The sequence below is a fragment of the Aulonocara stuartgranti genome, assembly GCF_965226115.1.
Source record: "Aulonocara stuartgranti genome assembly, chromosome: 3".
Lineage (NCBI taxonomy): Eukaryota > Metazoa > Chordata > Actinopteri > Cichliformes > Cichlidae > Aulonocara > Aulonocara stuartgranti.
In genome coordinates, this window is record NC_138941.1 from 57984198 (window position 1) to 58009263 (window position 25066).

Below are 25066 nucleotides of genomic sequence, written 5' to 3' on the forward strand. Positions count from 1 at the left end.
GTTTGCACACTGTGTCTGAGGAAGTGTGCGGAAGTGCTTCAGGAAGGTGAATGCACGCAAAGCTACTGGTCCGCATCCTCAAGTCATGCTCAGCTGGCTGGAGTGTTTACACACATCTTCAACTTTTCCCTCTCTCTGTCTGCAGTCCCAGCCTGCTTCAAAATGGCCACTGTCGTCCCTGTACCCAAATCCTCCACCATCTCAACATTGAACGACTGGCGACCGGTAGCCCTGACCCCCATCGTTAGCAAATGCTTCGAGAGGCTGGTCAGGGACTTCATCTGCTCTATGCTACCCGACTCATTGGAGCCTCTACAATTCGCATACCGCCACAACAGGTCCACTGATGATGCCATAGTCCTGACACTACATACTGCCCTCTCACAGCAGGAAAAGAGAGACACGTATGTGAGAATGCTGTTTGTAGACTACCGCTCAGCATTCAATACCATCGGGTTACAGGGAGGAGGTCAGCACCCTGACACACTGGTGCCGAGACAACCATCTCACCCTCAACGTCGCAAAGACAAAGGAGTTGATAGTGGATTTCTGGAGGTGCAGAGAAGTACACACCCCTATCACCATCAACAGCGCTGCTGTGGAGAGAGTGAGCAGCTTCCAGTTCCTTGCTGTACATCTGGCGGAGGATCTTGTGTGGTCAGTACACATAAACAAAACAGTGAAGAAGGCGCAACAGCGCCTCTTCTTTCTCAGGAGACTGAAAAGATTTGGCATGAGCCCCCGCATCCTCAGGACCTACCGCTGCGCCATTGAGAGCATCCTTACTGGATGCATCACCACCTGGTATGGCAACAGCACCGCCTACAACCACAAAGCTCTCCAGAGAGTGGTGCAGTGTGCGGAAAGGATAATTGGAGGTGAGCTTCCCTCCCTCCAGGACATCTACAGGAAACGGTACCTGAGGAAAGCGGGGAGGATCATCAAGGACTCCAGTCACCCCAGCCATAAACTGTTCAGACTACTTCCATCAGGAAGGAGGTTCTGCAGCATCCAGTCCCGTACCAGCAGACGGAGAGACAGCTTTTTCCATCAGGCCATTAGACTGCTGAACACTTCATAGACACCTCACCTTCACTTAACGGAACTTCAACATTATACACTCCATACTGTACATTAATGCCACTTGTTTTGCACATTTCCGACTGCCGACCTCTGTATATTTTATTTTATTTTATTTTACTTTATTTTATGTATACACACACAAACACATACACACACACACACACACGTTGATATAAATATTTAGTATACAGGGTGGGCCATTTATATGGATACACTGTAATAACATGGGAATGGTTGGTGAACATCCCTTCGGCAGATATTAGCTACTTACCCTTACAAACTCCAGCTACTGCAGCATCTCAACAAGGATGACCCAGATCTGTGCACAGAATTTGCAGAATGGGCAAAACAAAAATTGGAACAGGACCCTCAGTTGACGCAGAAGATTTTGTTCAGTGATGAGGCAAACTTTTATGTGAAGTTAACTAACACAACCACCGCTATTGGTCTGACACTAACCTACATTGGATGGATCCCTCCAAGACTGTTGGAACAACAAAAGTGATGGTTTGGTGTGGTATATGGGGTACAACAATAGTGGGTCCATTCTTCATCAATGGAAACCTCAAGGCCACTGGATATTTGAAATTGCTACATGATGATGTGTTTCCCTCTTTATGCACTGAAGCTGGCACGTTCCCTGAGTTTTTCTAGGAAGAGGGTGCACCACCACATTATGGGTACCAGGTCTGAGCATTCCTAGATGAACAGTTTCCTGGAAAGTTGGTTGGTCATCGTGGGCCAGTTGAATGGCCCCCAAGGTCTCCCGATCTGACCCCCTTAGACTTTTATCTTTGGGGTCATCTGAAGGCAATTGTCTATGGTGTGAAGATACGAGATGTGCAGCACCTGAAACTACGGATACTGGATGCCTGTGCTGGCATTTCTCCTGTGGTGTTGCTATCAGTGTGTGAAGAGTGGGAGAAGAGGGTTGCATTGACAATCCAACACAATGGGCAGCACACTGAACACATTTTATAAGTGGTCAGAAACTTGTAAATAACTCATGAAAGAATAAAGTTACGTTGAAACCAAGCTCACCATTGTTTTTCTTGTGACATTACCAATAAGTTTGATGTGCCACATGACCCTCTTTCTATTGAAAAAACAAAAGTTGTATCCAAGATGGCCGACTTCTAAATGGCCACCATGGTCACCACCCATCTTGAGTTTGCCCCCTCACATATACTAATGTGCCACAAACAGGACTTTAATATCACCAACCATTCCCATGTTATTACGGTGTATCCATATAAATGGCCCACCCTGTACATATTCAGTAATGCGCATACACTCTTATATTTGTACATATATTTGTTGTTATAATCCTCAGTGTTAAGTCTAATTGTTGAATGTTGCCATTGTGTTTCTTAAATTTGTATAGTCTTAGTTTAAGCAGTGGGATCAAAGCCATTCCTTTGATCCCGAACACCTCTCCAACCACTCTGTGCTGGGGGAGGTTTTATTGTAGATACATCTGAAAGATCTGTTTCTTTTGATGTAAGCTTCCTGCGTTTACGACCCTTTGGTCAGCAGGAGGCCACACACACACACACACACACACTTACATACAGTGCCTTGTCTACGTAACCAAAGGGGGGTTGCAAGGGGAGGTGTTTTGTAAGCTATTGTTTGAAGTTTGTCAATAAAAGGCAGCGAGAGGAGGCCACCATTGGGGTCATTGTCGTGCTGGACACAGATGAGAGGCCTCCCTTGCGCAAGTAATGGATCGATCGACTGTCTTGTTTTCTTCATGATGAATAAGTCTCTAGAATTAGCGGGGTTTGTGGAAACACAGACCCAACACTCAGATTACCCATTCTTATATTTTGCTTGTTCTCATGTTATTGTATTGTATTTTGCACACCTCTTTTGCTTGTGAAGCTTGCACATAAGAATTTCACTCGCATGTTCTGTACCAGCGTACCTGCACGTGTGATGTGACAATAAAAGTGATTTGATTTGTTTGTGTCTGTGTGTGCCTGTTTGTCTGTGTCTATATCTCAGGTCCGGTCTTACACTCCACCTCTCTGGGAACATCTCAGGCCCTCCAAAGTATGGAGGCCTATCTCCCCCCAGCACGCTCCCTGCTGGTAGCTGATGCCCTCAGGTGTCGGTGCGTCGGTGGCTCTTGGTGTCCGGGGCTGGGCGCTCAGGTATGCACCTGCTCACTCCCGGTGTCTACTTGGTGGGGCCAGGCGCCCGAGGTCCGGTTGGGCCTCTTCCGGGGTGTGGGGGGCCCTCAGACCTCCAGCCTCTGGGCCTACGGCTCGGTTCACTCTGGTGGCCCAGCCAGGTGGCTGCCGGCAGAGCCCGCAGGCACGTCACTGCAGCCCCCTCTGGCTTCTGCTCTGTGGCTGCTGGGTAACCCCTCAACTGGGGCTCTCCTCAGCTCTTCCCAGGAGGGTGGCACAGATGCCCCTCTGGCGTGCTCATCCACACAGGTGTGCACATGGATGTTCACTGTTCATAGACACAAACTATACCTCAAAGCACATTGTGCGCTGTCGGTCCTGCGTGCTGCACAAACACATTCAATATTTATTATTTACTGTTATTTACACTTAGCAAGATTAATGCAATGGTGTCATGTTTATTATGTTGCTCTCTTTTTTGCTTGTTTTCTCTTTTTTTCTCTCTCAACAGGTGATCTGGGAGAATTTTTTTTTCTTCTTAGGTGCCCTTTCTCACTGTCCATCTTCCCCTCTGTTTTTCTCTTCCTTCATCTTGCTTTCTTCCTTTCCTATCCCCCAGCAATGTCTGTCCCGTGTGTAACAACTGAAAATAAAATAAATAATAACAACAAAGGTTGATCAAATGGACCAATACGGCAAGGCTGTGATGATCACAGGAACCCAGATCCCTGCTGGCACCACTGCTCACACTGTAACAGCTGGGAAAGGCTCCGGCACCCCTGTGACACTAAAATGGATCATTTAAAACACCCCTGAGTAGCTTATCAGTGTGTGTTCAAATATCAGTCCTGTACTGCCACCTTCAGTATGATAGCTGAGATAACACATAACATGTGAACGCTTCCCCCCTTTTTGAACACCATAAAGACAGATATGGTTTCAGCTCGACTATTTTATAACGGGCTCAAAGTTCAGCATTTGACACACTGTATACCTGATCGAACCAGATTCAACAATGAGTGTTAACCTGATAAATTAATATTTTTCCAGCATTATACTTTGATTAAGAAGAACTTGAGCCTATTTTTTTCCATAACTCTGAGCATATATGAGGGATCTGCAGTTCATAAGCCAAAGTAAGTTCAGGCCGCAGATTAATGATTTTCAGACTTCACCTTATAGTCTCACACAACTTTCCACAGGTAAGTCTCTTTCAAATTGTGTATTTAGTGTGTTCAAGTTCTACATGCTTTTCTGATGTCTAGTTATAAAGTCTAATTATAGTATAATTTATTTCACTGTCATGAATAGATCTTTGTAAATGTTATCAAATGTTTTAGAAATGAATCACCGAGATTTTAAATATTTGACTGGAGAGCAGAAAATAAAGTTTTTATAGTTAAAGTATACTGTAGAGGTCTGAGCAGAGATATTCTATTGAATAACTCAGTACAGTATCTATGAAAAGTCATACAGAGAACAGAGATAGCACTGATCAAAGGTTATTCTCTAATGTGCAATTTGGCACTAATGCAAAATAATGGGTTTGCTTTAACCAACAACTTTATGTCTGTTGCTTTAACTCTGGAGTTACTGGAGAGCAATAACATGTTAAGTGAAAGTCATGTTGATGACCTCATGAAGGTAGTTAATATACTGAAATAACATCTAAAATGTGTTTTTAGTCTTGAATAAGTTGATTTTAGATATGAAATGAACAAATTATTATTATATTAATTAACTTTTGTGGCCACACTTGATGTATTTTCAGAGGAGGATGCTTCCACAGATAGATGCCCTCTCCCTTTCTCCAGTCAAAGTCTTCAGTATTTTCATTTTCCATCTTCTAATATACCTAAATAAAGGTAAGTTTGATGTTACATGCATTATATCTTTTATTATCATTGGTGCTAATGTACTCACTTTTTGTGCAGCAAGACTGTATAAAAACCATACAGTTATTACAAAATGGTGCAAATTTGTTACATTTGGTTGAATTGTAATTTGTACTTTCATGCTTTTTTTTTGTTTCCTGCCTGCATTTTTTTTATTTAATTCTTTAGTGAAACATAAGTTTTTGACATTTTTATGGTAGCCAAGATTTAAAAAAAATAAAGACATATAATGCTATATGCTGAGTATCATCTTTAAGTTTGATATATGCATTCACTCCTGCTGCAGAAATTAATAAACACTTCTTTCTTTCTTTCTTTCTTTCTTTCTTTCTTTCTTTCTTTCTTTCTTTCTTTCTTTCTTTCTTTCTGTCTGTCTGTCTGTCTGTCTGTCTGTCTGTCTGTCTGTCTGTCTGCCTGCCTACCTACCTACCTACCTACCTACAGCGGAGTCTCAGGTGGTTGGTCCACATCAGCCAGTAATTGCATTAGTTGATGATGATGTTATTTTACCATGTCACGTGGAGCCTGCAGAGGATGTGACAGCTCAGATATTGGAGTGGACACGATCTGACTTGAACCCAAGATTTGTCCATGTGTGGCGATCCGGTCAGGATCTGGTGAATACAAGAAATCCTTCATACAGGGGAAGATCATCACTGTTCATCAATGAACTGAAGCGTGGAAACATTTCACTGAAACTCTCCAGAGTAAAACTCTCTGATGAAGGAACCTATGAATGCAGCATTCCTTTAATGGAGAAAAAATATTTTGTTAATCTTGTGGTTGGTAAGTAGATACACGTCACATGTTCATGGTGTAGTGGATTTAGTTACAGTGAAAATTAATATTTGTGCAGGATGAGGAAAGATTTTATCCCAGAAATGTTTATTTATTACCTTTACAAAGAGAAAAAAACCAAACAAATCAGAATTTTGCAATAATAATAATTTCATAATTGTGAATTACTGTACAAAATGTTTTTTTCAACTATTAATATCTTTTTTTTACTCTTTTTGCTCAGCATCAGATGCTGCCACCTCACCTGTCATCAGTTTATCAGGGATTGACAAAAACAGAGGAGGAGTGGTGTTACAGTGTGAGTCTGCAGGATGGTATCCAGAGCCTGAGCTGCTGTGGTTGGACGCTGAGGGAAACCTCCTCTCTGCTGGACCTACAGAGACCCTCAGAGGTCCTGATGACCTCTATACTGTCAGCAGCAGAGTGACTGTGGAGAAGAGACACAGCAACAACATCACCTGCAGAGTCCAACAGAGGAACACCAACCAGCGCAGAGAGTCACACATACATGTTCCAGGTTCAAATTATATTATTACATTTATGATAGAAACACTTTGAATATCTGAAGTCCAGTTTTATTGAAATGTTGTGTTTTTTATGATTTCAGAGGATTTCTTTAACATCCTGTCCAGTTCTCCCTCAGTCACGGACACGTCGCCTGTTAGTTTGGCTCTTTGCATCATCTTGTTAATTTTATCAGTTGTTGTTCTTGTACGTAGAAAGAGGAAACACATCAGTAAGTCACTGGTTAATTATTCTTTACCGCTACTATGAATCAATGTTTTCATTGAGACTCTGATGAGAGTTTTAATATTATAATCCAAGTTTTGGCATTTCCTTCTTATTTAATTTTAATTTCAAAAAGAGACCAACAGAAGGCCCAAGGATCACATTGGAGATTTTCAAGTTTCCACGGACGAAGACAGAGAGAAAGAGCAACTCAATACGAAGGTAAGAGGAAAAACTGAGAAGCAGAATTAACTTGTGAGTAGATAAACACACAATATCAAGATGTTCATTGGTTTTCAGGAAATTGAATACTAATCAAACAAAATGTTACCATCGATTTCTCACTTAGATAGGCAATATTTATGCTCAGTATATCTTATTCAACACAATTTTATAATGAAACATAAAAATAAGAATATCAGGTTTTAAAACAGAACCCTAATATGAAAAACAGGGCTAAGTGTAAACGTTTTGACCTTGTCATTGTGTTTTATATCATTTGAGCAGATCTACTGATGTGGTTGTAAGTAGTGTTGGGCTCATACTGTAACTCACATTACACTTTAAAGTAATGTGTTAAATTACTTATCACTTTGAGTGAGTAATCTGTTACACCATGTGTTATATTACTTTTGTGCTGTCCATAACAAGGCCTGAAACGCACTTTGATATAATTATCGTTTAACAACATGAACCTCGACAGCAGTCGCACAGAGTGACATAAACCTTCATCTTAACAACATCAGAAGTACAGACAATCTGTATTAGATGTACAGATTCTAGGGTTAAAAAATACTGTTATGTGATTACTGGAAAGGTAATTAGAAAAGTAATGTTTGACATTACTGTGCTACAGCAAAATGTAATGTGATTACACTAATATTTTACAAAGTCATGTGTTAGACCAAACCCTGATTATAACTCTGGTAATTAAATGGTGTTTATTATTCACTTTATTCTCTCTTTCTCTCCTTCCATTTATTATTTTTTATTATCGAATTATCACCCCTGTTTAGCTGTAATGTAAAGTACTAATGTCATGTTGTCCACATTACAGTTTTTCTCGATTGGTTTGGCTCATTTCTTGAAACTGAGATGACAATCTCAAAACCATAAGGTCATTTGGCCAAACAGTCTTACAGTTCTGCCCAACATTATAGCTCACTAGCAAAATCAAATATCCTTCCCCAAACTCTTCGTCCATGCTTCAAAAGCAGATTCCTTTCCCATATAAAAGGTCAGTACAGTCAAAATAGCACAGATCCTTCTCAATTGCCTTGGCATATGTGCATTCATTTAGTGCTTTTGTCAAAATAACCTGGATGGTTTAGCACAACACCATGAATCCCCTGCAAAAGCTCATATCTCTCCCAAAAGAGTTTATCCATGTGTCAAAACTAATTATCCTTCTCATATAAATAGTCAATGCCCCCAAAATGCATTATACCTTTGGCATTGTTTAAGCACTGCAAGTCAAAATGCTTAGACGTTTTGTCACTGAGGCACAGGTCTAGCAACAGAATACCACTATGAATAAAACTAAAAGATTTTACAGTAAAATCAGCCTCCAATAAACCACTCATACTCAAGGAAACTGTAAACATTTTTATTCGTACAAAGAAATGTTAACATTAGAGAACATACTGTGAAAAGAAAACATATACAGGATTCTGTAAATGTGAACAGTCATAAACACAAACAAAAAACAAAAAAACCTAAAAAAACTCTAGCCTACCATACTGTAAATAAAGTTTCAGAACTATAGTACAGTAATATTTTCAGTGGTCGCCATTGTCACCCTCTCTTTCCTGGCCACCATCCTCATCCCCCTGGCCATCGACGCGCTGCTCTCTGTCAGAGTTTCTCTCAAATGGTACCCTGTAAATCTGTTTCATGGTCATCTGATGTTTCTTCAATACCCGGTCTATTGTGGAGATGCTGATAGAGTTTATATTTTGGAACATTACATTGTCTAGCAGGATTGCATTACGAATCTGTCTCAGTGTGACAGCATTATTTGCAATGACCATGTTGCATATTTCTCGTTCTTGTTGTTCATTTTGAAGTTTTCTTCTGCCACCCACTTGAGGCTGTCGTCCAATCCTAGACATACAAGTCAAAGGTCAACACTGTAAATGTGTTACAAAATGAGTTACCAATGTAATTGTACTGCTGTTTTATGGTACTAAAAGTGTGATGCACTGCACAGTGACCGGAATACTATTCACAGTATTTTCTCCATTTTTTTTTTGTCATTTTTATAGTATCATATAACATCACATGAAGATATTACAGTACTCTAGGCCTACACACACACCAACACTGAATAGTTCAATAGCATAGTTCTGTACCTGTTTTCCCTGCGAAAGGTTTGGATGATGGGGGAGACTGTGGACCGAGGCACATTAGGCTGCACTCGGCGACCTGCCTCTGCCATTGTGAGGCGATGGTTTATAACGTGGTCAATAAGGGACATCATGGTGCCTCCGTGCTCCTCGGCCTCTTCCCCCTATTCCTCCACGCATTCGCACTCCTCCTCTTCCTCTTCTTCTTCCTCCTCTTCCTCGAGCAGGAAGTTGCTGTTGTACTTGGTGAGGTGCTTCCATGTTCACACTGCAAATGAAACTGGCCCCGGGCAGCAGTCATAATCATAGACAACACCTGTCAGGTATCTAAACAACCTGTTTGATTGGTCATCTGAGATGTGGGAAACTGCTCCTTCGTTAGTTCTAATTTCACCTGATTGATTGTCAAGTACTGTCATAACTTTATCAAATGTTCCAAGATATTCTTTCATGGTATTATATCTGACTAATTTTGACAGTTGAACAGACAATTGTGCATATGATGGCTTACACAATGAAACCATGCTGATATGTTTTGGAGTGAGTGACCATTTCACTGAAAAATCAACTAATCAGTTTAGATCGCCAAGATCTATTTATTTGGAAAATGTGCTAAATGTGGGCTCATTGTGCTAACTGTAGCTACTTGTACATAATCATTTGAAAAGAAGCACAGAGTCACTTGAGACATGTACTAAAGCATTTGCAATTTGATAAAACCAATGAAAAATGACTTTCTGTTGTGAACAATTGCAAGGTGGTTTGGAGATTTGTCCATGTTATTTTGAGAATGTCATCTCGGTTTCAAGAAGTGAGCCAAACCAATCGAGAAAAACTGTAACTTAATATGAATTTGAAAAACTGTATTATCTTGTAATCTCTGCCATCTCTCAATGGAAGTTGCCAATAACTTCAAGGCAGCAGCTCCAGGAGGAACAACAGAGGAGGGAGGATGCTGAAAATAAACATGGCGACCTGCAGAATGATAAAAAAAAGGTTGATATTTGTCATTTGTTATATGTTTTGTGTGTCTTTGTCTATTAAAAGCTGTGATGTCTCTCCCTCTTGTCTGCAGCTGGAAAATGAGCTCCAGGATGAGAAGAAGAGGAATGTGGAACAAGAAGCAAAACTCAACGAGGTACATTTTTCAAATATTTTTAATCTTTTTTTTAATCTTTTTACATTTAATACTAAAACTGTTACTAAAACATATTTACAACTTAAATAAAATGTTATTATTTTTGTGTCTTAAACATGAACATTTCTTCCTTCTGGTCTTTCTTCATGTAACATTTCACCTGCAGTTGGAGAAGAAGAATACTGAAATCCTCAATCAGCTCCAGCAGGAGAAAGAAACATTAGAGGAGCTGAAGAAGCAGCTGGAGTCCAAAAATCAGGAGGTTTGTGTTTCAGTTACAAATATCCTGAATTTACTGACCCCAAACTCTTTATCTCTGTATTGTAAAGAGTTATGGAGGAAACTTTATAAATTAGAATAAAATGATCAGGCTCTTAATTCTATATAGTACAATCATTCAATTAATCACTCACATGTAAAAAAAAATAAATATGTTTTTTCATCTCATCTCTCTAATTTTATCTTCTCAATTGCAGCTTTCTGACAGCATCAGTGAGCTTAACAGGGAGAAAAGTATGAGGGAGAGTGAAATAAACACCATCAGGGATCAGCTTGAGTCCAACAAACAGGAGGTTCATTTCATCATTTGATACTCAGCTGTCTGTCACTGTCATATGAAACATATTTAAACATGTCCAGCATGTTCTTCATCTGCTAAATAATTTTTCATCACTGGTGGAGAACCTTATTGTCTCCAGGATCTAAAGGATCAATTCTGCTCCAGCTTTTTATTGAGCCAAAAAGCTGCTGTTTCAAACAGAGGTTATGTTAACCAGTTATAGAGAGAAAGGACCAGGGAAGCACAGAAAATTCATAGAAATATCACCACTTGCCTCAACATTGACATAATTTAGAGCAAACATGAATTATGCAGCTTGCTGTTGTTCATTTTGTTGAATTACAGCTGTGCGTCAGGCTGCTGTCTGACACATCCTGCAGACATTATGTGCATGTTTTGCTGTCTTTGAAGGTGCAGCTGATGGAGAGGAGCAGAGACACTCGTGTGAAAAAGATTGACCCTAATCTGAGCGTCATTTATTGCATCAACTCACAGTTCATTATGCTGTAGAACACGTTACATGTATTTCAATATTAACTCTGAGGCACTGTGGTTGGAAACATGTTGTTCACAGTGTGAAGCTTCAATAATTTTGTCACTTTTATCAACAAAGCGCTGCAGAAACAACATCTGTCTGACTTTATTTCTGACAGATGATCAAATCTGAAATGGAGAAGGATGAAATCATTACGAAGCTGAGGCAGACGATCCTTACACTGGAATCAAAGGTCAGTGGAAGTATCTGAGTATACAAAGATCATCATGGACATATGTGATGGCTGTCATACTCCCGATGATCAGACCGACACACTCTGTGTGTTCCTCTCTGTGACTTTCTGTGAAGTGGTTGGTAGCACAGCAGCTGAAGTGACGTGTTTAATGTGATCAACCTGCTACTTTCTGACTTTCTGTTGAGAAACAAGAACAAGAAACAAAACGTGTTAATTTAAAAGAGGATTTCATTGTATTATGATCTTTTAAAAGAACATGTGTGTAGTCTGTTCTTATGAGTCTTTTTCCCTTTTTCTTCAGCTCCAGGAGGAGAAAGAGAGAAGGGAGAAACCTGAGAAACAAGTTCAGATGTTGCCAACTGAAACAGAGGTTTGTGTTTTTAATTTGGTCATGAGCCACTTACCTGTTGTCAGCTTTGATCTCTATCTTTATGACACTAACCAAGAAAAATTAAACCATCAATGACAACAAACGTGAAACAATAATGGAATCAGATTACTAGTGACAATGAAATCCAGTGTAATTAAGCAATATATAAATCAAGATTAGTTTCATGTATTTGTTGTCCTTTTAATCCAGTTTGATAAAGGTTTGATTTTTTGAATTTATGTTTGAATTCTTTCCCCCAAAAAGATGACAGCCTCCCTTAATTACAGGTTTACTGACTAATGTCTGATCAAATCTTTTATTTTATAGGCAGAACTTAAATATGATTTAAAGGGTATTTCCTTATAGGTTTTGAAAAGGTAAAGAGTAAAGAAAAGGATGCTTTTAATTTCAACAGGCAAATTTAGTTATTTGTTTTACTTTATTTACATTCGTTCTTTCATGTCTCCCATTTTCACTTTTTTCATGTCTTTTAATGTGCAGTTAAAGGAAAAACATTCTGAAATGAAAAATCAGCTCCATCAGGAGAGAGAGAAAAGGCAGCACATTGAGAGGAAAATGGAGAAACTAAAGGAAATATTTAAGTTCAAAACGCAGGAGTTTCATCTTATCATTATCAGTTTCTGAAATATGAAGTGCTAGGAAGGAAACTTTAGTAATGTAATCTTTATTTTATAAAACTGTTTTGTTAATGTGCAATTTCTACACACTGAAGTTGACAAAGAAATCAATGATTTCAATAAATGTATGACATAAAAATGTTTCCATAGTAGATAAGCCTGAAATATTGAAAAAGGGGATAAAAGAAGAAAGAAAAACAAAAGTCACACATCTTAAGAAAGTCTCTTTCTCAGTTTAATGTAAAGTGCTGGAAGAGAAACAATGGTAACAAATGTCTGCACATCTGACTGTTTCTGTACACTGAAACAGATGAAAAGTACAAATTTTACTTTTCAATTAATAAAAATATTTTTATTGTAGATACCAAACCCATAATTAATATGTACCAATTCTTCAGCTGAGTGATGCAGTTGTAAACCAATGTTGGTATAAAGGAGTATTATTATTAATATTTTGATATAATGAAAATAATTTAGACTGTGTCATGTATCTAAGCAGTGTCTGTAAAGCATTTATTTAAATGCACAATGATATGCTCAAAGCGAAATAATCAGAAACTTAAAAGCACAAGAAAACTAAACTAGGAAACATAGCACACTATTCAAGATCAAAGCAATAATACATAAAAGAAAAAGTCTAGAAGACTAAACACTGGGTCAAAGACCATGACAGCAAGTGTATAATCTGGTCTCATGAGTCTTTTTATTCAACTCCAGGAGGAGAAACAGAAAAAAGAAGAAACTGAGAAAAAAGTTCAGACCTTGCCGATCAAAGCAGAGAAGGTTTGTGTTTTTAATTTGTTCACCAGTGAGGAGCGCACACGTATTATTTATTTAGGTTTGAGAAAAAGAACTGTAATTACATGGTCAGGAAATCCAACGCCAACAAAGAAAACAACCATTTATTATTAATTAATGATCTGATTAAATGTCAAATAATATTAAAGAAATGTCTGTCTACTTTAAGGAAGAAACAAATCTAAAAAAAATTCAAATTCAAATTCATTGTTAATTAATATATTTCACCAATTTTTAAAATTTAAACTATTGGCATCTGTGACTGTGTTGTGTAATTACTCGTGTGCCTTAAAAACAGCATGTCTCACATTCCTTAATGCTTCTGACTTGCAGATTTCTCACATCAAGAGTCCGTCCAAGCAGAAGAAAAAGAGACTGAAGGAGCCTCAGAAAGAAGTCAAGGCACAGCCCAAAGATCAGTGCTGTGCTTTCTGATTTGATTTTTATTTTTAAAGAATTAGTTTAAATTTATGTTTACATCAACAGCTGGTGAGACAAAGCAAATTGCAAGGCACCCATATGTGTATGTGTGTGTACGACAGAGAGCAATTTTAAAATGTGTAACTTTAATGCTGTTATATGCACCAACTGGTCGCAGCAGATGGCCATCCCACCCTGAGCCTGATTCTGCTGGAGGTTTCTTCCTGTTAAATGGGAGTTTTTCCTCCCCACTGTAACCAAGCAACTGGACTCACATGGGGTTTTTTTTATTGTTGGGGTTTTCTTTGTATTATTGTACGATCTTTACTTGACAACAATGTTCCCTCTAATTTTTCACGTGTCTGAGCGAACACACAAACTCCCTGAGCGATCCCTTGGACCACTGTGAGCGACATCAGACGTGTGCACTGTGGTCACGCCGGCATCTAATCCATCTAAGTTACATGGTTTATTAAAATAATCAAATTACAGCATTTACGTTTATGTTAGACTACTTTTAATTAACTGCTTTAGCCCACTTACAATGAAAATTTAAAAAAAAAAATCTAGTCATTGTAGTATGTTAACACTATTATATTACATTATATTAACACATTAATTATAATATAATATAATTATAATAACACTAGTATAGTATTATGGAAGTAAAAATAACTTGAACTCCAATTTCGAAAACACAACTTTTTTTTTTATTTTTTTATAAAGCTCTGACTTGTATTATGAGTCTGTGGTTTGGGAGAGAGTCCTGTCTGCAAAATACAGTATATAATGACCAATGTTGGGCAATTAATTATATAGTTACTTCTTCAAAAAAGTTACTCAGTTTGGCAAACAAAGTTTTTTGCAGCTATTTTTTTTTAAATGCAGCCAAGGCGTTTTTAAATAAACATTTCAAACTATTTACAGAACAACCAGCTGTTGTGCATCAAATCTAACGCCACACAAATTATTTGTGCCACTCCAAAAGTAATTTCTGTCCACTATGAGATAAAGGAGAACAACAGCCTGATACCTGCAGGCCTGACAACAGGAGATGTATCACTCCTGTAACACCTGTAACATTCAGCAGTCGCCTCATTGTTCTGACACACACAACAAAACTACACTACACACTAACTACACAAGATTTGCGCTAAACGTCTCAAATCTCTCACATCTCAAAGCACCGCCGTCACTCCTAAAACTTCCCCCCGTTTCTTAACAACTAGATGCCACGTTGCCATATCATTTTTTGATTGGTCGAATGGTACTTTTTTTGGACGAATAGGAAAGGGAGAGGGGGGGTGGAGTTTGTTTCTGCTCACAGGCGGAGAGTGCTTTCAAGCCTTTTTTCTTATAAAACGCAGTTTTTACCGTTTCTTCCCGCAGTAAATATGAACAACGATAGTATTCAGCAAGGAAACCAAACATTGCAGATATTTTTATCATACCTCTGGTTTTACGTGGCCCATCAACATGATTTAAAAACTGGTATAAAGTTCACACTTTTTCCATCAATTGTTCCGTCTGTCCTGCTCACATCTCCAATGGTTTACATGTTGTCATTAACGTGGCTTCACTTCACATCAGCCGCTTTGCTAGCTAAAAGACCGATGTCAGCACATAAGGACGCTGTCATAGCCTGTCAACAACGTTGATTAGCTGCCTATATACGAATGTAAATCGCATCATTGGCTGGACTATGGGATAAGGTGGCATCGTTCTAACCCCATACAGGAGCAGCCAGTCACTCACTGACTAACACTGCAAAACAGAATTGTTAAAGTATTAATTTTAATTTCAATTCAGGTTGGATTTTTTTTTGTGCGCAACGCAGATTTTCTGTGCGCAGAGACCGTGCCAGCAGTGCGCAATTGCGCACGTGCGCAGCTTAGAGGGAACATTTCTTGACAACATAATGAACTTTGACTTTGCTATATAAATAAAATTTAACTGAAATGAATATATCTAAATGTTGTCATTGTGATTGAAATTTATTTTATCTGTTGATCACGTTTTAGTTTTATCACTTATGTGTCACTTTATTCTATACATGTGAGATAGCATTCAGTTTCAGCTTTATAGCACACCCTGTTAATCATCATGAGAAAGTTGGAGACACTCAAGCGCCGACCATATAGAACAACAAGTAGAACAATCAAACTTTCCTCTCGTCAACATCAGGGGAAAGCTGCAGGTCCCATAAAGGTAAACAAAAAAATATACTCTCAAAATTACAGTTACAATTTTATATACAAACATTTTTCTTGTTCTTTTTCAGATTTTCAGCACAGCTTTAAATTGAGAACTCCTCCACTTTTGGAGTCAGGTGTCACTGCTCTCTGTGGCCTGTAAGACAGAATAAAATATCATGAAATAAAGATGTACATGTCCTTTACATAGCTTAAAGCCCAGGCTTTAGTAAGCAAAATTTACTCTAGAGGTAACAAGACAAGTACATAACTTCACTCACACCCTTACACCAGCACTAGTCTGATACACTACAGACTAATAAGACATCTGTTTTAGGCCTAGCACAATTACATGGCCGCTTCACTGAATGTATGCATGACAGCCACTGCAAATTGAATGCATTTCTCAGAATGGAAGAGGCTAACTTTCAAAATAAAGAATATACATTAATGTTCAGGTCTTAAGCCACCACTCATTCCTTTATATTTTACTAGGAAATTGAAACTGGAAATAAGTGCAGCAATTTATTGAAATATGCAGTGTAGAACCCCCAGAACACCAAACCTCTGAAAACCACCAGGGGGAGCCCTTTTGATCCCACCCTGCAACATCAGCAGTATTTACAAGGTCCTTTCTTGAAGGAGAAGTTAATTTTCACCATACTTCTTAGCAGCCACTTTATTGATATCCAAACATGATTTATCATCTTTGTGATTTTGTGGCGTTAAACATGTTCCAGTACTTCCAAGGGTTAAAAACCAGGACTTACTATTGCAAAGAAGTGAGGCGTTCTGGATATTCCTGGATGATGACTCGTACTCAGTGTTATGTTGTAGCTTTTTCATGACCAGATTTTTTGGGGTGTATTTGGTTTGACGTTTCATTTGTATAAATTGTGATGTTTGCATTTTTCTAAAACATTGCACGTCACTGACTAAAGAATTTATAGAGCATTTGTGTAAACTAATGTTATACTTTTTATTCATGGATTCAAGTGAGAGTAGAGTTTTTAACAGTTTTGGATGAGAGGATGTTGTAAAATTATGCTTTGCGTCTGTCTAATAGCCAGGAATCCCTGAGTGCATGAATCTTACTGAATGTATGTGCAAATGTTTGCATGCCCATCAGAGGGAGTTGTTCACTCTGTCTGCTCTTTTTAGTACTAATTTACATTTCTTTTAGCAAAAACTCCAAACTTGGCTCAATTCTAACTTGTCAGCTTTGGTGATTTGGTCTTCTGTCATTTAACTTGTGACAGTAAGTTGACTGCTCAAATAAATAAATAAATAAATTTGGAAAGAAAAAAAGAAATCGTGTCATATTCCTTTAACTCAAGAACATAAATGACAAATTCAATTGTTTTTAAATGAACCCTCAGGTATAGAACCTTAATGCTGTCTTTAAAAAATGTTCACATTGATCCACATGATAGATTTAAAAGAAATGACAGCACATTTCCCTGCATTAATGTGTTACACTGTGTGATGACAGCTAACCTCTGACATTGATATACAGAGACATTATACTATAACAATTGTTTACAGTAAGTAGGAATGGCTTCTGAAGGCCAAAGACCAGTAGTCTTACAATCCGGATAGAGGAATAAATATCTTCCTTCACTGGGAGCCCTGGGCCTTCACCTCCTCTGGAATTCACTGTGGAGCTCAACAAGTCTGATTCTTCTGAAAACAAGAAGATCACATGTTTTACTTTAATGGAGAAAAGATACAATAATCTGAGAAGATTTAAAAAAAAAAAATTGAGCGAATTCTTTTTTTGAAAATATTTCAGAAAAATTAAAGAAACTAAGAATAGATGAACAGTTTTGACTGGCATTTCAGTTTAACATCTTGAGTAAGAGGATGAAGTTAAAGTTACTGTCTTACAGTGGCTTTAAATAGTAATATGATTTAAATGTACTGGCATCATTTTGAAAAGATCTAAAATGTAATAAAATCAAGATACTAACCTGGCTGGCAATTTTGTTGGGCCCCACGAATGCTTAAAGTGGAGTACACAAGTTCATCTGAAGAAAAAAAAAAAAGCTGTATATAACATAACCAATTATAAATACATATATTACAGGCTGAACTTTTATGCATTTTCTGTCTGTGAATTTATGCTGTGGTTTGACCCAAGGCAGGTTCACATTAGCACAAACACCAGATGGATGGAAAACAAAACCCTGCATATAACACATAGAGGGAAGGTAAAAATATCCCGCATGTATGCAGCATATCTCAAACGTCACATGATGACGCTACTGCTGCCAAATTTGACTCTCGTAATTCTCGGAGGTCAACCTGTTATAAATAATAAAAGTATTTCAGTATCTCAAAAGAAGCAGTGCATGTTTTAAAAAAGTGTTATTAATTTAGACATACACATTTTATGTTTGTCACACTGAGATAAAAAAAATACAACAATACAACAGATATACAACAAAATACAAAGAACCATGTCTTTCTAGCAATTTAAAAACAAAAATCAGTTGACACAATGACACTATTTTGCTCCAAACTACTGACCTGCTGTATTGGCTTCAGCAGAGTGTGATGTGCTTGTTAGTATCCTTTGTAAAAGCGATGAACAGAAAACAAGAAATCCTGACATGAACAGAGACACAGAGAAAGAAGATGGATTAAAGCTTATCATTCCAACATGACTATGTATATATGCAAAACAGGTGATTTCAAAAGTTAGAGTTCTAGCAGTAAATATCAGATTATCAAAAAAAACCCTCTATTTTGCTTTGAAATTAAAGAAAATAAAGAAAAAACAGTAGCAAACTTAATATTTACCTGCTGGATTGGCTTCCATTGAGATAGACGCTGCTGTTGTTCTCCTTTGTAAAGGTGATGAACAGAAAAGCAGAAATCCTGAAATGAACGTAGATACAAGAAAAAATATGAATTAAAGTTTAGCTTTTTATCATGACAAAAAGTCAGAAAAAAAAGAAGACTAACAGTCATTCATACAACCATTTTCTATTTAGTGGTTGGTCACTCCTTCCTCATCAATAATGTAGTATATAATTTCCTCAACCTCCTATGTGGACATCACATTTTGGGTTGTCTAGACCACAATACTAAATTTTGCTCTACAACACTGAAAAAAATATGTTGTTGGATTTACTTAATTCAATGGTGGACATTTGTTGCACACAGATGTTTTGCTTTGGCAGCAACTTAAACCATTGAGTTAAATTAACACAATTTATTCATGTTCAATAAACCTGTGCAATTTGTGTTGATAAAATGTGACTTAAACATGTTTTGATGAAGTAATTTGAGCTCTTGGAATATTTTAATCCTTCACAATTTTCTCACGTTATCCCAACACGATTCAATAACTTTTACCCAATACTACTTGGTCACTTAAATACTACATGTTATCTTCAAATTACATTTTGCTATTATATTCTAGTATCAAATACACAATTTTCAAATGGAGGCCTTATAACAGATTGTATTGTTCTCTTCCAAGATGGTTGCTGGCATCCACCAGTAACCTTTCAAAACAACATGTCTAATTTCACTGCAGTAGGTAAAGAATTAAACTGACATTACTCCTCTACTGAATCTATATAAATCAACAGTTAAATAATGTCAGTTCTTCCGTGTTCTCTGGAATCAATCGCAGCAAAGAAATTAGACTGTTTCTTTTGAAAAATGTTGGGAAAGAACAATACAAAACATTCTATTTAAGGCCTCTGACATCAAGATTCAGTTAAACAACAATTATAACTAAACAATTTGAGGTAATGTTAGTTTCCATTAACATTAAATTAGGTTACTGAATTGGCAAACACCTTCCTATTAACACTACCCATTTTACCCCAATAACTAAAGAAATTAGCACTTGCAGGTCAAAAACTTTATTCAAGAGACGCAAAAATAACATTGATACAGTGACTGTCAAAAATTACAGCACTGATCATACTGTGACATCTTGGTTCAAAACAGCACACTTAGAAATATTCAACGTTCTTTACTTCAACTGAATGAAACTGAAAATACCATTTCACACGACCCATATGGGATATTTAGACTGTATAACTGTTCACGCTACTTTTCTTCACTAGTAAAAGAAAGAAAAAATACAAAGAGAAATTTAAAAATGCTGCCAAACAGACAGAGAACTTGTACAGAGCAAAAGGAAAAACAAACAACAACAAAAAACAGCTCGTCCTCATGGCAGTTGCAGAGTATATAAAAATGAACCCTGCGATCCGTTCCTGGAATTGAGCTTCAAAAATGCAGCAGAACAAGTGTGAGATTTAAATGTCCTCTCACCTAGAGCTGGTCACCTCACATGCATAACAGTGAGCTTCGTTGCAGGAGCAGTTTTGTCTTAGTTGTGAGCTTTTCTTGAGAGCTGAGTTGCATCCAACTCCATTACCACCCATTGAATCACCTCAAAAGTGTAGCAGAGTTGTGATGGGTAACTCATGTTGAAGGAATAAAAAAGGTCCAAACAGCATGGCTACTGCAAAGGTCACGTTATCCAGATCTTGAAGAACAACATCAGAAAAGTCATTGCCTGGTGCATCCTCTGGAGACAGATGTTCATTGTGGTTTTCTCAATCTGTGCAGTGGCCTCAGTCAAGTCCTGGTTAAACACAAAACATTTCTTTAAGATTCCTTTTTAAACTCATCTCTTTTGAATCTACCAGTTCTAATGTTAGAGTAATTTAAACCAATGCAAGCAACATAGTAAATAGCTATAGCCAAAGAGTGGCCTGCCATGCTGCCATTCATGGTCTAACAGAGTTTCTAAGAGAGGGTGAAAAACATAATAATTTCAAATGCTTTACATTAGTTTTTGTTAGAAAGACACCGGCCCATCAGAAATCCAGGCTATGTCACTCAGAAGATGTTAGAATTTAGACTTTCAGCCCCACAATTTGGTTAGCTGTTGGTCAGTTGGTCTTTTTTTTTTTTTTTTTCAAACAAAAGCTAATGTAAATACTGGTGGGATTTTCCTTTGTTCATTAGAATGACAAATTTAAAGTTTTTTCACACTGATGTGACCCCTAATACAGGGGTGGGGGTGGGGCCTCAAGGGCCGGCGGCCGAGTTCACTACCAGGCCTCATGTGAACTTCAAATTATTAAAGAGGACTACTGGTCCTAACCAGTCCAATGAGGATCAAGTGGATAACTAAATGCATTTTTAAAGGTTGCAAATCCACAATCTACTCATAAAACACTCACCATGAACTCCTGCACCAAGATGTTGCAATTGTCTTTCACACAGATGCGGAGCACTTTGATGAGGGACTCCGAGCATTAATGTCATCCTTGACTATTATAACAAAGAAAACAGAGATTTGTGAACTTTTCAGTAGCACAGAAGAAAATGATCCCAGACAAAAACTCTTGACTTTTTAAACCAGTCAACATGCAACACCAGCATCTACAAAGCAATATCAAAAGTTCCTGTTTGACATCAACTTTATGGATATATAGTTTCCAGAACATTTATTTTTAAAAAAAGATAAATTTTTCTCAGTGGGCCAGTAAATGCATGACGAAAATTATGGCATCCTTTTAGTGGAATCATTACTCACAGGTAATAGTTGACTGTTTCAATGGATGTAGCATAAAAATTTTACTGACCTAATGCAATACATATACACTTTGTAGTTAAAGAATTTTAAAGTTCTTACTGTCATAATGGCAGCTACATCCTTTAGCTTTGTGCCCTGTTCCCCCGATCACTTTGCAAACACTTTCAGCAGACTGTCAGAGAGAAACTCAGCTCCGTCAGAAACCTTGACTGCAAAGGCATGGTTGGGATGCACTGGAATGCTGCATTTTATCTGAAATGACATAAAATTATTTTGAAATAACAGCAGGCACTGTGCTTGGTTAATCAGTAATGTTTTGTTGAATAAAAACTGTGTTTCCAGATCTTATGGGATTAAAAAAAATCCAAAGATGTTTGTTTCTGATTTGCAACCCAACAACCCACAAGTTACAACCTCATTTCAGTTCAAGTGTGCATTAATGCGAGTCCAGTAATCACCTTTCTGGCAATACATACAGGTATAAGTTAAACCTATGGCAGATTTTGGATTTCTCAGTTGTATTAATAGGGTGAGTATGCATGCACCTAATAATTATAAAAAACCCATTATAATTAAGTTACAGAAACGAAAATAGAATATACTTTCTTACCATAACACCTTGAACCCACAATCCATCAGCTGACTCCTGGTGAAATGCAGAATAGAGGTCGTCTCTCAATGTGCAGCAAAAAAAAACAAAAACAAAAACAAAAGGACAGCAGGTGAGGCCAGGAGGGGTAGGGATGTAAGCTAGCATAATGCCGCTGATGATATTAGCTAAAGCTGTTCAATGTCCAAAATCTCACTAACACCATGGTGCAGTAAATACACAATGTAACTGAAGAGTCAGTTGGCAAATCTATTCACACAGAAAACCAAATTATGTTATGAGCGCCTCGTAATTAGGTTTAATGTGATATTACGGCTCTTGTGCCAAAGACAAATTCAAATGAAAAAGCGCCAATTCTTTGACAACAGATAAAACAGCAAATAAGCTAACGGCTCTTTTTTAGCATGTTACATGGCGACACTCTAGACGTTTAACTACATTTGTCTGAAATATGGTAAATATTAATTCAAAAAATCAAGACATACCAAAAACGTAGAGTTGGCTGCTCGACTTGACTGAGATGGATGCCTTTTTTAAACCACGATCCAAAGCCCGCGAGATGAAATCACGCGTGGTTTCACGAGATTTAACGTTGCTATCTTATTGACTTACTTCACCTGAACATGATATGAACAATTTAATACACCCTTTCTGCATATCATGTAGTTTTTACACTATATAGTTACATTTAACTTTAAAACATGAGGCAATTGTGTTAAATACATGCAAGATGCTTACATAAATCCAAGAGATGGCCAGTCCCTTTTTTTCAGTGAAGGGCCTGATATCCACTTACGAGGATATTATACTGCCACTGTTCTATAGAAATTTAAAACAAATGCACTAACATGTGGATTTCATTTTTCTCAGAAACAAATATCAGGTAATTATTTGTTTTTACATTCATTAGGTCCCAATCAGCCCAAATAGCAAAGAGAAATTGAAAATGCATGCCATGAAAGAGTTGAAGAGAAGAAGAAGAGAGTCTTTTGCCTACAGTTTATTAGAGGTAACAGTCACTTTTACCTCTGCCTTTCCCCGTATGAAGAAATCGAACGAGCAGAGTCACCAGTATCATGATCAAAATGATGATGGCAGTCCAAAGCAGGGCGATGACATATTTGTAGTCAGAACCATGAGGGCGAGTGTCTTCATGAGGCGATGCAGATAACACTAGACACAGAATGTTTTTGTATTTATAAATTATACATATTGTAATAAATTAACAGAAAGAAACAAGCATTTTTAGTGAACATTTGTTCCAATGAATATAAAGCATTCGCTCAATCTTCTTATAATTCCTTATTTATTTATTTTTTGTAGTGAAAAAACAAACAAACTGAACTTTTCTTCCAAGTGTCAAATTACTAGATCTGATTATGTGTCTATACATTTACATTATTTTTCTTAAAGCCTAATAACGAGGTGTATCTGTTCTAATTGAAACTGATATGTTATTATGACTCACCTTTCATAGCCAGCCAGCTTTCCGGTGACTCTCCAACATCAGGGATGCTGCACTTGTAGAGACCTTCATTCAGCTTGGAAAAATTGTCAATATTTATCTTTTCTACAGCTCTTTTTTCCAAGATGACATCATCTTTGTAGAAAAATGCAAAGTTGATAGAAGTCGTCTTATTTCTGCAGAGAAGAGTGACACTGCTGCCTTCAAGCACAGCAAGAGCTGGACTGTCCAGGATCACAGAACCACCTAAATATTTATAAAACATGATAATATTTTTTTTTCTTATGTGCACTCCTTGTGATAATCTGAAAAGATTATTGAAAATTTAAGTGCGATAAAGAGATACAATAAACTACTACTACTATACACAACATTACAAGGTACAAGAACATACAGATAATCGTATTAAAACCCTTAAGAAGGTATTCGTAACTACCAATGGGATGAAAGCGAGTGCAAATCTATATTTTTTTCACAAATAAATAAGTTATAAATATACAAATGAATTAATGAATGAAAACAAATTGATTTGCAGTATAAACCAGCTGTGATACACGCACCTGTGACTGTGATGTTAACAGTATCACTTCGCTCTCCTCCTTTAGCCTCACACCAGTACTCTCCACTGTCTCCTTGATAGACTTTATCAAACACACAGGAGGAACCCGATGATGTCTTCTTTGTTACACATGCTGGACTAAATGCTTCATTATTCCTAAACCCTCTCAGCTGAGTGGAGCCATCACAATGCAAAGACACAGATTCATATTCAAAGTGCTGCAGTCTGTTTGGAGTAACACGAGGGACAGCTGCATCTGAAATTAAGAATATATTAGTTACACAGCCGACTGTTAAAACTGAAACTGTGTAAATGCTTCTTTCAAACTAAAATGCCTTCTGGTATTATTTAGTAAACCAAAATTAACAAATCACTTTACCTAAAAATAATAATGAGATGTTTTAATGAAAAAGTAAAAATGGAGGATCCTAAATGATATTGTAAGCACATACAGAACATGTTTTGGCTCTTAACATTGTTTATACAAAAAGAATGAATGAGTTCTAAATAAATTAATAAATTAAAAAGAATAAACAAACTCACCCTGATCCCACGTACAGCTTTTCTGAACTTGTGTTCCCAGCAGAATAAATTCAACCATCACTAGATAAACAAAAAAAAAACTCTTGATGTTTGTCCTCAAAAATTATCAACTGGTCATATAAACTCATACAGAAACCTGAGACTAGACACTTACTCATCCTGAAGCACAGAGTTGTAACTGCCATGTTGTCCAGTTGACTGAGCATCAGGCTGAAATACAGCTGAAGTATTTGAGAGTTTCCTCTTCCTGTGCAGAGTTAGAGTCACGCTCACTGTAACCTCAGTCTATAAACAACCACAGCTGAAGTTTATATCGTCCTTTACATGTCATCACTTACTGTATTTACTCATCTCAAGAACAGGCTTTAAGTGAAGGTCATATTTTCTAAGATGATGAACTTACAGTTTCACTCTAAAGAATACATGGCATGGAAAACTGATTTAGGCCACTATGATAATTAGTTCTTTAATTTTGAGAGTCTATTT

The 25066-nt window shown here is 37.4% G+C and overlaps 3 protein-coding genes and 3 long non-coding RNA genes across 8 annotated transcripts; 3 read left to right on the forward strand and 3 right to left on the reverse strand.

Annotated features, from left to right (window-relative positions):
• Nucleotides 1–4912: 4912 nt before the first annotated feature.
• On the forward strand, nucleotides 4913–6651 carry LOC309703144 (butyrophilin subfamily 2 member A1-like; the record flags this gene model as incomplete). Its single annotated transcript, XM_082527854.1, has 5 exons — nucleotides 4913–5083; nucleotides 5558–5899; nucleotides 6135–6428; nucleotides 6519–6571; nucleotides 6631–6651. Exons 1-5 carry the CDS (start codon nucleotides 4978–4980, stop codon nucleotides 6649–6651), a joined length of 816 nt encoding a protein of 271 aa, XP_082383980.1. The 5' UTR covers nucleotides 4913–4977.
• A 142-nt stretch (nucleotides 6652–6793) lies between these two features.
• Nucleotides 6794–10649, forward strand: LOC309701903. Its single transcript, XR_014275299.1, has 4 exons — nucleotides 6794–6862; nucleotides 10061–10123; nucleotides 10290–10385; nucleotides 10600–10649. It is a non-coding gene; the product is annotated as an uncharacterized lncRNA (long non-coding RNA).
• A 5-nt stretch (nucleotides 10650–10654) lies between these two features.
• LOC309701890 (uncharacterized protein) lies at nucleotides 10655–13811 on the forward strand. Its single transcript, XM_082526216.1, has 5 exons — nucleotides 10655–10695; nucleotides 11336–11410; nucleotides 11715–11783; nucleotides 13139–13204; nucleotides 13553–13811. Exons 2-5 carry the CDS (start codon nucleotides 11336–11338, stop codon nucleotides 13652–13654), a joined length of 312 nt encoding a protein of 103 aa, XP_082382342.1. The 5' UTR covers nucleotides 10655–10695; the 3' UTR covers nucleotides 13655–13811.
• Nucleotides 13812–15665: 1854 nt separating this feature from the next.
• On the reverse strand, nucleotides 15666–17863 carry LOC309701906. Its single transcript, XR_014275302.1, has 3 exons — nucleotides 17802–17863; nucleotides 17420–17514; nucleotides 15666–15988 (listed from the first exon to the last, which is right to left on the reverse strand). It is a non-coding gene; the product is annotated as an uncharacterized lncRNA (long non-coding RNA).
• A 472-nt stretch (nucleotides 17864–18335) lies between these two features.
• LOC309701841 (uncharacterized protein) lies at nucleotides 18336–24816 on the reverse strand. Its single transcript, XM_082526123.1, has 7 exons — nucleotides 24735–24816; nucleotides 24581–24640; nucleotides 24039–24293; nucleotides 23482–23724; nucleotides 23040–23186; nucleotides 18634–18711; nucleotides 18336–18438 (listed from the first exon to the last, which is right to left on the reverse strand). Exons 1-7 carry the CDS (start codon nucleotides 24784–24786, stop codon nucleotides 18353–18355), a joined length of 921 nt encoding a protein of 306 aa, XP_082382249.1. The 5' UTR covers nucleotides 24787–24816; the 3' UTR covers nucleotides 18336–18352.
• LOC309701894 lies at nucleotides 19808–22785 on the reverse strand. Of its 3 annotated transcripts, none has more exons than XR_014275286.1 (5): nucleotides 22752–22785; nucleotides 22014–22630; nucleotides 21503–21655; nucleotides 21048–21138; nucleotides 19808–20443 (listed from the first exon to the last, which is right to left on the reverse strand). It is a non-coding gene; the product is annotated as an uncharacterized lncRNA (long non-coding RNA). The 3 variants fall into 3 exon arrangements; XR_014275287.1 differs by having other exon boundaries at nucleotides 22014–22049; nucleotides 22499–22776; XR_014275288.1 differs by having other exon boundaries at nucleotides 22014–22776.
• Nucleotides 24817–25066: the final 250 nt, after the last annotated feature.